We start from the raw sequence: 14,392 nt of genomic DNA on the forward strand, positions 1-14,392 counted from the left end.
GCTCCCTTTAAAGAAAGAAAATCCTACACACACACACGCACGCACACACATGCACTCACTCACGCGCGCACACACAGACACACAGACACAGACACACACACACACACACACACACACACACACACACACACACACACACACACACACACACAAAACAAAACAATATACAACACCATTACATACAGTACTGATTACATACAGATACAGACGGTCAACACGAGCAGAAACACTAACCTACTAACTAACCTACTGACATGTATGCTTAGTTCTGCTTGCTTGCATGTGCTAAAGTAGTGGAGTAAGTTAAATGGCATCGTCAGACATAAACTGTATAGAGATGGACCAACAGCAAATATGTCGTCTGTGAGTAGATCCTAAACGGTTGCTGTGCCATGGATCAAAGCAGCTAAGAACAAAAACGTAAATACTTTTTGATATGTAAAAGCAATGCAGTCCTGTTAACTGGCACTTTGTACTTGACCCCGCTTGTTCCGTTTTCTCTATCTTTAGCCCATCACTGGGGATAGAGAACAGCAAACAGCGGTGACCGTAAAGCGACTGTCTGTCTGTTGAATACGTGTTAAATAGTAGCATACATCTGGTTCTCTGTTCTCTTTGAACTACAGACGAGGATCTCGTTGATTTGAGGTACAGTATATACACCATCAAGATGGATGTATATGATTTGAATTTATTTTAAAGGCTGGTCGATGCCGGCGAGCGCATCGCCATTGACTAATATATATATATATATATATACAGTAAGACGTGCTTATACGTACTTGTGTGACATCATGAGGTTTGGTCCCAGTGTGCTGTACCCGAAGAAGGTCAAAGGTCGCGGGCAAGGACCTCTCTCTCCCAGGGTGCCGTTCGTTCGTTCGTTGTGTAGTGGTCCTGCTGAGTCTGACCCAGGAAGCATTTGTGTGGTCTGTTCACTCAGATGATGAGGTAACCGTGGGGAAGTTCTATGCCACCTTCCTGATACAGGACTACTTCAGGAAATTCAAAAAACGTAAAGAGGAAGGCCTGGTGGGTGCGCCCTCCTCCCAAAACAACAACACGGCCATCGCCCTGCAGGTGAGGCTTCGCCGCGCGTGCGTGTGCGTGTGTGTGTGTGTGTGTGTGTGTGTGAGAGAGAGAGATAATGAGAGAACATTAGGATCTGTGTGTGAAAACGTAATGTATATATCATGTAAAATGGGGTTTTGTGTTCTAAGTTCTGTGTGAAGACATGTTTCTAATGATGTGACTTGTGTTATAATTCAGCAGGTCATTCAGTGATATGAATGTACAGTATTGTTTTGTTCCTGTGCGTTCATTCGTGGTCCTATAGTGTGTGTGAACTACTATAGCTAAATGAACACTCAGAGTTTTACAGTGTGTGGTACTGATGATGTTAAGTGTGTGTCACTGTCTGAGTCCATTCATCGTTGTCATCATATCATCACTGTCGGGCGGTAACCTCGTATCTCCATATTTAACTTCTTTATGTTTAAAAATAGCAGATCTATAAGCTCACAACGCATCGCATCGCAAAATGTTGTGAGCTTTTGGATCTGCTAGAGCTTGTGACTAAACATAACTACATTGGATCCATTGGAATTCTTCTTTTCTTTAATTTCCTGAGTAGTAATGGTTTAGGAGTGGGACGTACAAGGTTTCTGCCCGACAGCGACAATATGTGAATTTCCATGCATCGCATGTCACCCATTGGCTCATGAAGTCCACATGAACCCCGCCTTGTTTCCGTTACCCTTCTGTTAGGCTCTCAAGGCATATGTGTCTTATCATCATAAACCTATAGGCAGTGGTGGAAAGTGACTAAGTACATTTTCTCAAGTAATGTATTTAAGTAAGATTTTGAGGAATTTTTACTTTACTGGAGTACTTCCAATTTTCAGTACTTTTACTCCTACTCCACTACATCTCAGAGGCAAATAGTTATTAGTTCCCTTTTTTTAGATTATTACAAAACATACATTACCCACTTCAGCGCTGTATACATTTCGGCCATTTGAAAATAGATCTGCTATTTTCAAAAGATTTTCTTTAACATTTTTTTTTTTTAACATTTGAAAACTTGGGACCTTCTGCATAATGAGTACTTTTTCCACCACTGCCTATAGGGGAAATCTGATCACCTTGTTAAGCTGCTTCTCAGACCACCCAATAGATTGGTCATTTTAAACCCACTAATGCTTTAGCCTACACTTAATAATAAATATGTGCACGACAAAGAAGATAAAATAAAAAGGTTATACTGCTACAATAATACAGTACAGCTCAGTCAATAATAACACACATTCACAGCAGGACATTCAGGAGAGGACATGTGTCTGTCTCGCAGTGTCTCCCATCTGTCACGGTCTGCATTGTAAATGTCAGGGGGTGATGCATATTCCAGCAGAAGTGCTGCTGTGTGTAATGTCCTTGTATGTGTGTTTGTGATTTGTATCGCTTAATTTGTACTCTGTCGTACGACGGGAGTCGCACGCCGGGAATAGCCGATCTGCAAGCGCAACAACGCGCCACACCAACAACGCGCTAGTGTGCACTAGCCTGGAAACCAGACGAATCTGCCATTGCAACAAAACAAAAAAATTGCCCTCGGCAGATTTGGTCTGGCGCCACTCAGTTGTGATTGGATTTCACTCCCTCCGGAGTAGTGAGGGACCAATCAGGGCCCAGTATGCAAATATGGGGCAGGTTTATCACCAGAGGCATTTTTTTAATTCGCCCCTTGGAAATACAGGTTCCACACAGAGATTCCAGACTAATATCTACACAGTGATATTAGTCTGGCCATGCCAAGGCTAAGTGTGCACTTGTAGATCGGCTATTTTCAGCGTGCGACTTCGTCATACGGCGACGCATAAATCAGGCCTATGATGTTACATTTTGGTAATGCAAAAAGGAATCTCTGGCTCAGAGAAGGGTCCTGGCCGTAGCCCCCCCCTTAGTGCTTTTGTTGTGGTTGCAGGCTGGCCTTCGCACGCTGCATGATATTGGCCCCGAAATTCGCCGAGCGATATCATGTGATCTGCAAGATGACGATCTAGTAGACTTTATTCCAGAGGAAGACGAGGAGGTTTATAGGGTAACTAATTCAATTTTACCTGCCTGAGAGGTATACTCGGTTGAATATTTTTGCTTGTTAATTATTGACCTGGGAATATGAGGGCAACCCAATAGGCTCTATGCACAGCAGCCATTTTGGAGAAAAATTGGGCCTCTTCTTACTTCCTTCACAGGTGTTACCAATGATACTAATGAAGGCTCTGTTCCATTCTGGTCAAACAGAGTCAGGGTGCTGATATTGTGCATGTTGGCTCACTAGAAATACTAGTGGGTCTCAAAGTGTGGTCCAGGGACCCTCATGGTTCCTTGAGAGGGTGTAACTCTGAGAGTGTACAAATTTGTCAATCCATTTGTACACTCTAAGAGTTATGGGGGTCCTTGAAATTAAAAGGTTTGAGAACCACTGTGCTACACTAAATGGAACAGAGCCGTCATTAGTGTCATTGGTAACACCTGTGAAGGAAGCAAGGAAGGGGCCCAATTTCTGTCCAATATGGCTGCTGTCTGGTAATGTACATACTGTATAGAAAGACATTTATGTCTTGACAGACATCCTTGCCTAAATTAGTGGAACGTAAAACAGCACAATACACTTTGATTGATTGATTGATTGATTGAATATTTTATTAGCAGTTTGCAGAAAAAAAGCACAGGAAAGTACAGTTCAATACAAGTTCAGCTAAGAGGATTTAAAACCCAAGAAAGCCTATTGCTTGTTTCCATTGGGTTCCTACTCAATTCATAGAGACATTTAATGACAGACAGATACACACTACTATGCAAAACATCATAAAAACTGTTTGAAAACAAAAATATAAATAAAAATGTACACAGCCACTGAGTGAACACACTAGTCTACATAACAGTACAATTGTATATAACAGCATTTTAGCTTTATTTAGTGCATTTGAATTTCTTTGTTTCTGTTTTGTTTCCTCCATTGTAGTTCAAACAAACTACAAAAGTCTGCATTCATTTTATTCACCTTGGGCCCTATTTCCGCCAGTGCTTTACCTATTATCCCTAAACTTCTTTGCCATTTTTTACTATTTTTAAAAACATTTTTCAAATCTTTAAAATAGCCAATCTACAAGCTCCCAATGTGTCGATGTAGATCGGCTAGTTGAACTAAAAAAATAGTAAAAAATGGCAAAGAAGTTTACGGATAATGGGTAAGGCACTGGCGAAAATAGGGCCCCTTATGCCATATGCCATTGAACCAGCTTTTGAACTTATTTTTGCCCATAACAATTTCTGAAAAAGAAAGCTTAACATCAAATAAGCACCGTCTCCTCCTCTGCTGTGTCGAGTGTGGTGAGGCCACTCTAAAACGTTTGACCACGAGTGTTCCGTTTGCAGCGTAACGGCGGCCTCTTTGGCAACCACGTCAACCAGATGAACGGCGGCCACCGCCGCTCCAACGGCCACCAAACCAACGCCACGCAGCGGCCCCTCCAGGTGCAGCCGCCGCCGCACTACAACGACATGGACGAGCCGGTGGGGCGCCTGTGCCGCGCCAACGCCATGTCCCACCCCGACGACAACAACCACCACCATCACCAGCACCACCAGCACCACAACCGCAACCACAACTCCTCCTACGGCAAGTCGCCGAAATCGACCAACATCAACCTCAACAACGCCAACATGTCCAGCCTGCCCAACGGGGGCGGGGGCCACAATCGATACTACGATCATGGCGGCCCACCGAATGGCGTCCCAGGTGGCCACCGCGGAGCCTACTATGACTACGACAAGCCCAGGACCCCACAGGGGCAAAGGTAATGGAACTAATGACCCAAAAAAAGATTTAATGGCAGCACGATTTTTTTAAAGGAATGATTAAAGGGATAGTTCACCCAAAAAAATACTTTTTTTCTAACGATTAGTCACCCCATGAAGCCTTGGATTCATGGAGTTGTTTTTGTTTTTTGTCACATTCCTGAGCCAATGATTTGATGACCGGCGGACTGGTAGGCAGCGGTTCCGGTAGGAGAGACAAAGGAGACTCTTTGTGTCAAATGATTGGCTTAGGAATGCGACAAAAACAAAAAAATATCCAATTCAAGTCTCCATGGGGTGAGTAATCGATAGAAAAAAAGGGGGATTTGGGGGTGAACTAAACCTTTAAGATTAATTTTTGGCAACTTTAAACAGGAACCAGTTTCTCCTCATCAAACCTGCTCTTCTTGTCTCAGACCTGTAGTTTAACCCCTTAAGACCGGGAAAGCAACCACTTTAACCATTATTTTATACTTTGGGCTATTCAAAAACGATCTACAAGCGCTATGAGCTTGCATATCTGCTATTTTTGAATAGCCAAAGAAATCTTAAAATGACACAGATGCGTTCCCGGATTTGAATGGGTTAAACACTTCATTGCACAATGCATAAAAGACACCGCTCCTGACGCGCTGTGAGCTTGTATTTCTGCTATTTTTTCCAACGCAAAAAAAAATCCCAAATGACATGGATGCTTACCCGGGTTTTAATGGGTTAAAAAAAAGAAGTTGGGGGACAATTTCATTCCTGTCACCTTTACCAAAAAGAAATGATTTCCAGCTGGTTTCCAATCTTTCTTAGTGAAAATTGAATTGTCACCCAACGCTCTTCCACACCTTTTATCATGCTCTCTCCTCCCTCATGCATATATATGAGAACGCTTGTATATGCCTCATATACTGTATGATATATATATATATATATATATATATATATATATATATATATATATATATATATATATATATATATACTGTATATATATATATATATACTAATATACTATATATACAGTATGTCATCCTTTCTCCACCCTGTTATCTCTTGTTCTCTCTCCACTCTCCCCTTTCTCCTGCCTAACCAAAATGCTTTCTCTCAACCATCCTTCTCTGCTCTCTTGGACAGAAGGCGCTACTATGAGACCTATGTTAGGTATGTTGTTTTCCTAGGTATGGCTCCAGCAGTACAGTGGTGGGGGGGGGGGGGGGGTATAAATACGCTATAAATTCGGTATATACAAATCCAGTGGCGTGCACAGACATTTTGAGGGGCAGGTGCTCAAGTAAATTATACTTTTTTTTGTTGGTCTGCTCTTTTGGTCTGCTCTTTTTTTCCCTCTACACCTATACCTCTTTGCCAAAAATAGCCGATCTACAAGCCCACAACGCCTCGCAGCGCGAGGCGTTGTGGGCTTGTAGATCTGCTATTTTTGACTAAAGTTCTCCTCAGAGAAGGGATGCTAGGTTTCGAGTGGTTATGGTAAAAAGAAAAATCATATCACATAAAGAATCGGCGGACCCCTAGGGGTCCCGGACCCCCTGATGAAGACCCCTGAGTAAACTAAAAACTTTTTTTTTTTTTTTTCAAAAGGGCGCTTCTGGTCAAGAGGGCAAAGGGCAGGTGCTCTAGCACCACCTAGAGTCTATCTGTGCACGTCCCTGTACAAATCTATAGTATTTGTATATACCGTATTTATTGATTCACTTTGACTTGGTTTTGGGACACTGAATGACTACATCCTCTGCTACGTCAGTGATAGTACGTGCAACATGCTGGCCAGTCATGCCCATCTCTATCACGTGCTTGTTTGTGTTCACTAAATTGAAAGTAAAGTCAAGAAAATGTTGATTATGAGTGGCCAAAGCATAAATAGAGACTCTTGCACACTATGCGTCCTCAAACATTTATTTTGAGGAAATTCATCATTTGGGTTCTAAGACCTTCATCGGACACATTGTCTGATAAAAGGTCTTAGAATCTAAATATTGTATTGATCCTGCACACTGTCTATAATTGCAATTAAATCATATATTTTTAATATATCTATCTATTTTTTGGGCTTTTTAGTCCAGGACAGTAAATGGGGAGAGAGATGGGGAGTGACACGCAGCAAAGGCCGTCGGGATCGGGACCCGAACCCGCGACAACCGGACCGCTACGCCAGCGGTCCGGGCCGAATTAAATCAGATATTTAAAGATGTATTTTTTGGGGCTTTTATGCCTTTATTTTATAAGGACCGTAGATTGACAGGAACTCGCGACATGCTGTTAAGCTGGATCACCAGCCTAGGTGCCCAGACGGTTAACCGTTCGGCCAAATTAAATAATATATTGGAAGAAATACAATGTTCTAAGACCATAATTGGACAATTTGTCATGGAATAGAATAGAATAGAGTAGAATAGAATATTCTGCAAGTATGGACTGTGTGCAAAAGTCTTTTTGTCGCGTACGCTTTCAGGTCCTCTCATACACAACTGTCTCCTTTTTATAAGTGTGCACAACACCTTGCTTCTTCATGTGTGAGTGGCCAGCATACCACTAAGACTAGTCTTGCCTTATGCATGTGAGGAGGGAGAACCGCCACCACAGGACGTGGTGAAAGTGCTTGCTCGGGAGGAAGACACGGATGTCCAAATGTATAGAATGTTTGTAAAAACCTACGTTTAAACATTCTAATGCTTAATTTATATAAGTGACTCATGGAGTGATGCTTGTAGGAATGCAAAGCTTGACACTTCTGCCTGTTGTCTTTATAGGCTGTGGTGGTTTTTAGTAGTAGGTGTTCAGTTGCATCGCTGCCCCCTGGAGGCTTGCGTCTGCATGGCAGTGCATGGCCCTCTTCCCATGCCCCCCCGCCCCCCCCCCCCCGCACCCCCCTCCTGCAGGTCAGAGCCTCTCTGACCTTTGATCCCTGTCCCCTCACCTTGTACCAGATCCCACGGAGGAGACAGCCGCCACCCCACCATCTGCAGGGAGGAGGAGTTTGATGAGGACCGCTACTCTGGAGAATACTACAGCGGCGAGGAGTTTTATGAGGAAGACAGCATGCTGTCAGGAGATAGGTGGGTGCTACTGTGTTTACATTCCATTCATCAAAATGTAACATTTTACTACTTCTAAAGTGGCAATCACCACTATTTTACTATTTACTGAAAATGAAATAGAACAGCAGATTTTTTATGTGATTTTGGATCACTTGCATTTAAAAAAAAACTTAAAGGAGTAGTTCACCCAAAGAATTACTTATTTTCTATCAATTACCCACCCCATGAAGCCTTCAAATCAAACTAAATTAAAGTGTATTTATATAGCACATTTAACGTGACCAGGTCAACAAAAGTGCTGTACAGGTAAAAAAAAAAGAAGAAAGAAAAGAAACAATGCAATATAAACAGACAATAGCATACAATGAAATAAGCACAAACAAACATTAGAACCAGTAAGGGAAAAAATAGGGCTACATCAGCTGTCACTGAATGCCTTTAATAAAAGTTTAAAAATAGCTATCGACTGGGCAGCTTTGATGTGTATGGGCAAATTATTCCAGAGCCCATGGGGGCAGCCGCCGCAAAGGCCCGGTCACCCCTGTTTCTTTTTGTGGGTGCTGTGGCACCTGCAGCTGCTGCTGCAGGTGCCACCTCAAAGCCATGAATTAATGGAGATTTTCTTTTTTTTGTCGCATTCCTGAGCCAATAATTTGATGACGGGGTGGCTGGTCAGACTCAATTGAGTCTCTTACCGGGGACCGCTGGTCATCAAATGATTGGCTCAGGAATGTGACAAAAAAAATGAATTCAAGGCTTCATGGGGCGTGTAATTGATAGAAAATAAGTATTTTTTTAGGTGAACTACTCCTTTAAGTACTAAGTTGACCCGTGATTACACTTTTTGTTGGTTCTTGTGCCCAAAGTGTTGCCTTCCAGCAAATCTCACCAGAAGTTATGTCAACAGGTACCAGAACAGCGACACAGAGTATGAGACTCCCAAAGGCTACCATCACCTACCAGACAGTTACTATGACGATGACGAGCAGCCGCTCTACCGCGACTCGCGGCGGTCACCAAAGAGACGGCGGCTTCCCGCCACGCCTCAAGGACAAGGTATCCCTTGGCATCCTTCTAGTGTTGTTCCCTTCTTAATGTGTCACCAACTGTGCCACTTCCCCCAAAGCACACAATAATCATACTGTTTAAAATGACATACAGTAGGACATTCAGTTTCCACTCTGTTCCATCCACTCACCTAGTTTCTGTATTGGTGGTGCATTGCAGTGTGTGTGTGTGTGTGTGTGTGTGTGTGTGTGTGTGTGTGTGTGTGTGTGTGTGTGTGTGTGTGTGTGTGTGCGTGTGCGTGTGTGTACGCACATCTTGTGTGCGTGTGTGTGTACGCACACCTTTGCATGCCTCCATGTTGCCCCGCATGTGTCTCCCTCACTGATCCACTCCCTCACATGTTCAGGTCCCAGGAGGCCGTCCTACTTTGAGTGTCTGCGCAGGCAGAGCAGCCAGGACGACCTGCCTCACCAGCGCACTGCGCTGCCACTGCACCTCATGCAGCACCAGGTAACACACTATGCCTCACACTGCACCTCATGCAGCACCAGGTAACACACTATGCCTCACACTGCACCTCATGCAGCACCAGGTAACACACTATGCCTCACACTGCACCTCATGCAGCACCAGGTAACACACTATGCCTCACACTGCACCTCATGCAGCACCAGGTAACACACTATGCCTCACACTGCACCTCATGCAGCACCAGGTAACACACTATGCCTCACACTGCACCTCATGCAGCACCAGGTAACACACACTACCTACGCCAGTGGTCCCCAAACTGTTCTGGACCAGGGCCCACTGAAAGTCTACAAAGCGTATATGCGGCCTGCCTATCTCACCACTTAAAGGCTGCCTTGTTAAGTGGTGAGATGGGCGGGCTGCGTGCATTTTCAGAGCATGTTGTTTATTTAAGACCGGGAACGCATCTGTGTTAAATTCCAGATTGTAGCTCCAAATGAATAAATGAACACTGAAGATTTTAGTGTGTATTGTACTTCCTATGTAAGCACTAATATTGCTTTACACACACCAAGGTTTGGACTTGTGCACTTGTGTGTGTGTTATCACTCCATCACAGTTTCTCAGTCACTTGAATTGAAGTCACCGTACTGTCATATTTGGGTGAATGTGGCCAATAGCTTGTGAGCCAGCCATGAGTTAAATGTTGTATTTCATGACTTGTCTTGTGCACCGTCAGGTCATGGCCGTAGCAGGCCTGGACTCCAGCAGGGCCCACCGTCTCTCGCCCACCCGCTCCACCCGATCCTGGGCCACGCCCCCCGCCACTCCAGCCAGTAAAGAGCAGTCGCCGTACTACACCCCGCTGATCCGCGTGGACCGCCCCCACAGGGAGAGCATCGGGAGCAGCCAGGTGTCGGTACGCAAGAGCTCCTGGTACACGGACGACCCCGAGTACTCCCAGAGGACCTACTCGCCGGTCCACCTGCAGGTTCCCCCCGAATACCGGAACCAGTACCACCAGAAGAGAGGCAGCGCCACCAGCCTGGTGGAGGCGGTGAGTCTTGGGGCAGTGGTGGAAAAAGTACTCAAATATTTTACTTAAGTAAAAGCATCAATACTGCAATGTAGAAGTACCCTGTTACAAGTAAAAGTCTGTAATTCTAAATTTGCTTGCGTAAAAGTACAAAAGTATTGGTGTCAAAATGTACTTAAAGTACCAAAAGTAAAAGTACTAAAATGTTTGAAAATAGCAGATCTACAAGCTCACAACGCGTCCCGATGCGACACGTTGTGAGCTTAATGAGGGCGGTCTCTGTACTGTGAAGGGCTCTTAATCCAGACTGGAATTGCTCAAAAATGTCATTACACTGGTAGCACACAGTACCTCTACTAAGCAAAAGTAAACTTTTAGACTAAATCAATTATCTCAGTTGGTCGTGGGTTTATATTTAAGACTTGACATGCTTCCTCAACAGTTCTAGCACAGCCTTGATGTGCCACAACATTCAATTTTGACTGACACATGATGTAAGGGCAAGGTGTAAAAAATAAATTCTGATTCTTATCACATAACACATTTGGTCATATTTTTATTGTTTTTTCCCTCACGCTGTCGAACAGGTGTTGATATCAGAAGGGCTTGGAAGATTTGCCAAGGACCCCAAGTTTGTCGCCGCCACCAAGCATGAGATAGCGGACGCCTGTGAGATGACGATTGACGAGATGGAGAGCGCAGCCAGCCACCTGCTCAACGGAGGGGTGCCGCCGACCGCTAACGGAGTAAACGTGTTCCCCGTGGTGAATGCACGAGACTTTGATCTGCAGGACACGGTGGTCAGCTACAGCGACGAGGAGCCTGAGACTCCAGCCAGAGCTCCCTATGAGGAGGATCTGGCAGATGAGATGATATGTATCACAACTTTATAGCAGCGGCTGGAGGAACTACTCTAGGAATTTGAACCTTTTTAAGACTACCTTCAGTGAAATAAAAAACAAAAAAACAAATGCATCGATTGGCTCTGACCAAAAGAAGTGCCTTTTACATTGAAGAGAAAAAAGGCACCTAGAAGAGAGACACATTAGGTCCGTCCACTGATCTTCTCTCCACCTGCCAGGGAAAGGAAGCAGAGCCAGGTACCACCACTGCTGCACACAATGAACCGTCCTATAACCTTCCTGTCAAAGGCCACGACTCGGAGGAGACATACTGGTTCTGCCTGCAGCCATAATCGAAGATCGAGACATTGCTGTCGGTACAGGAGATGGACACATTGGCAAAAAAAGTGTGAGATTTCTGGAGGGACGGGCCTATCAGGGTGATGACAATCAGATGTAAGATGTCATTACCTCAGTCACTTTATTAAGGATCGGCATATCATGCAAGTTTTCAATGCAAGCATAGAAAGGCATACATCCCCCTTCCTTAGTGATTAGACCTTGAATCCCAGGCCATTACAGGATTGCTTTAGATGACTCAAAACGTGAGAACAGCACCAGTAGGGTCGTACCATTTTATGCAGGAAATCTCTGTCCTACTTATAGCATCATTCAACTTGAGATACACACTTTTGATGCGACAAAAAGCATTTGTGATAAATGCACTACTAGCGGGGCAGGTTGTTTTAATTTTAGAATAGCCTGGTTAATATTTCATAGTTGACATGCTGTAAATGAATTGTAACATATAAAAAATGAAATCTTTGTAAAGAGAATTCTATATTTTGTAATTGTGTACCATTTAAAAGATCAGCAATATGGACCCTTTGTGAATCCTTATTATGCCATGAAAAGCAGAATTGTTTTTATTTTATTTGGGTATGATATTTTGTTTGCCTTTTCTGTTTCCGCTAATATGCACCCTTTAATTTGCCTGTGAAAATAGCATTTTTAAGAGGTTATGCTTGTGTGACAACACTACTGCACAAGATATGCAAATGTATTTTATCGGCATAGGAGGAGTTACTGTATGTGTTACTTATTTCACCAAACCAACACCAGTTGCATAAGGTTACGCCCCCCTTTAAAGGCGCATTTTGGAAGGGAAAAACCTCCAGGATCCTGTGCTAAAACTTTTATACCGATGTGACGAACACGTGTGTTTGCATATTTTGTGCAGGGCATGCACAATGATTTGAAATGCATACATAGTGCATAAACAATGCTGCTTTTATTTATTTTATTTATTAGTTTATATCAAAGTCAAACCTATGGTTTTCATCAGTCCCTGCTGAAATGCCTTTTGCTGCTGAAAAGAAAGAGGGGAGGAAATGGTAGAGATAGATGTTAATAACAGGGATATAAATGACTATAATCTATTGGTTTGTGTTGGGATTTTCCAGGACGTGCTCTTATGTTGTTGTTGTTCGTGGTGTGATTTCATCCATCCCTTTGAACTAAATCTTCCTAATCACACCATAGCCTTCATGATTGTGTGTGTGTGTGTGTGTGTGTGTGTGTGTGTGTGTGTGTGTGTGTGTGTGTGTGTGTGTGTGTGTGTGTGTGTGTGTGTGTGTGTGTGTGTGTGTGTGTGTGTGTGTGTGTGTGTGTGTGTGTGTGTGTGTGTGTGTGTGTGTGTGTGTGTGTGTGAGGGCTTGGAACAGAGCCTGTGATTTAGATGCTTGTACAGTAACACATCCAACTCTTGTCTACAGGTGAGAGATGCCTCTGTTGGTCTAGGACAGTGGTTCTCAAGCTGTGGGTTCGGGACCCCCAGGGGAAGTCCCCACGTGGATTTATTTTTTTGGGGGGTCACAGATGACAGTAAAGTGACAATTTAAGGACTTTTAAGACATTTTTTTTTAAATCAACAAACTATACTATAAAAACTGGTCAAACATTGGCCAAATTATCAAATAATATAATTCAAATAGCCAATCTACAAGCTCACAACGCCTCACAAAGCGAGGCGTTGTGAGCTTGTAGATCGGCTATTTTCCCAATATTTATCTGTGGAACCGAGTCAAACTAAATGTAATGCCTCAACTCCTACAATTCCCCAGTTCAAATATGATTTTTTTTTTTGGGGGGGGGGGTCCCCGGTTCAAATATGATTATTTTGGGGGGTCGCGGCCTGAAAAGGTTGAGAACCACTGGTCTATAGGAGGCGGCTAGATAGCAGTTGTGTGGGTGTGTCTCCCAGCTGGAGAGAGGCTATAAGCAATACTAACGTCCCCCCGTCCCCGTCCCCCCCACCCCTTCTCTCTCTCAGCCTATGTCTGGTTTTCTGCATAAAGTATACCTCGTTAAGCATCGGGGAACAACATATCAATGTGTCGACTTGTCTTGTCAGAGAGTTTTAATAAGAGGATTGAACTGCATATACATAGGGTGATGCTGCCCCTTGAAACCAGTCTTTCGTTTTGCTTTGTACTTTTCCTCTTACTGTACTTTTGAATCGAGGATAATAGGCAGAGTGAAACCCAATCCTGAACACGTGCTATAGGCATAAAGAAATATCACATCCTTTTTGTTTTCTGATCAATAAATTATTTATGTATGACAATGGACGAAAAGAAAATCTTGAAATAGCCTTTTTTTTAAGGCAATAACGTTATACCCTGGAGAGTTTGAATTAGCACAGAGGATGTTTATGGTAAGGACTTATTTATACTTTGCTAGCCGGCCGTGTCGCTCCGACGAAGGTTTGGAGCTAAAATAAGGGAATATCTGTTATTCTTATTGAATGACACGGTTGTGTGTCCAAGTATAAATTCGGCTTAAGACACCTATGTGATCTGTAGTTCATGAGTGTTTGATTTGTAGTCGAGTGCATACTGTACTCTAATTCAACCGAATACTGTCATGAAAATGTAGGTTTTCCGCTTTGTGTGCACATTGAAAGGGCTCTTTGAATTGTTGTTTGATGTGTTCTTGTCCTTTTTGTTGATGGCTGTCATATAAAAGGACCAATGCACATAACAGGCACATTGTACTATTATAGTAGCAATTATGTCTGATTTGTACTTGGGTTGTGCATCGTGTCGCGCATCGAAAATAGCTGA

General features: G+C 43.4%; 1 protein-coding gene across 1 annotated transcript in view; it reads left to right on the forward strand.

Moving 5' to 3' along the window:
- The window catches only part of cacna1da (calcium channel, voltage-dependent, L type, alpha 1D subunit, a), a gene marked incomplete at its 5' end in the record, with an annotated part of 92,713 nt that extends 80,323 nt beyond the window's left edge, over window positions 1-12,390 (forward strand). The window contains 9 exons of the mRNA XM_084062040.1: window positions 944-1,080; window positions 2,984-3,100; window positions 4,441-4,862; window positions 5,989-6,015; window positions 7,800-7,928; window positions 8,818-8,966; window positions 9,325-9,428; window positions 10,129-10,446; window positions 11,013-12,390. Coding sequence (XP_083918166.1) covers window positions 944-1,080; window positions 2,984-3,100; window positions 4,441-4,862; window positions 5,989-6,015; window positions 7,800-7,928; window positions 8,818-8,966; window positions 9,325-9,428; window positions 10,129-10,446; window positions 11,013-11,318 — 1,709 coding nt within the window. The 3' untranslated portion in view covers window positions 11,319-12,390. The remainder of the gene's footprint in view (window positions 1-943; window positions 1,081-2,983; window positions 3,101-4,440; window positions 4,863-5,988; window positions 6,016-7,799; window positions 7,929-8,817; window positions 8,967-9,324; window positions 9,429-10,128; window positions 10,447-11,012) is intronic.
- Between the last annotated feature and the right edge of the window lie 2,002 nt (window positions 12,391-14,392).

Source organism: Gymnoscopelus microlampas (genome assembly GCF_963454915.1).
Source record: "Gymnoscopelus microlampas genome assembly, chromosome: 7".
In the NCBI taxonomy this organism is placed as follows: domain Eukaryota; kingdom Metazoa; phylum Chordata; class Actinopteri; order Myctophiformes; family Myctophidae; genus Gymnoscopelus; species Gymnoscopelus microlampas.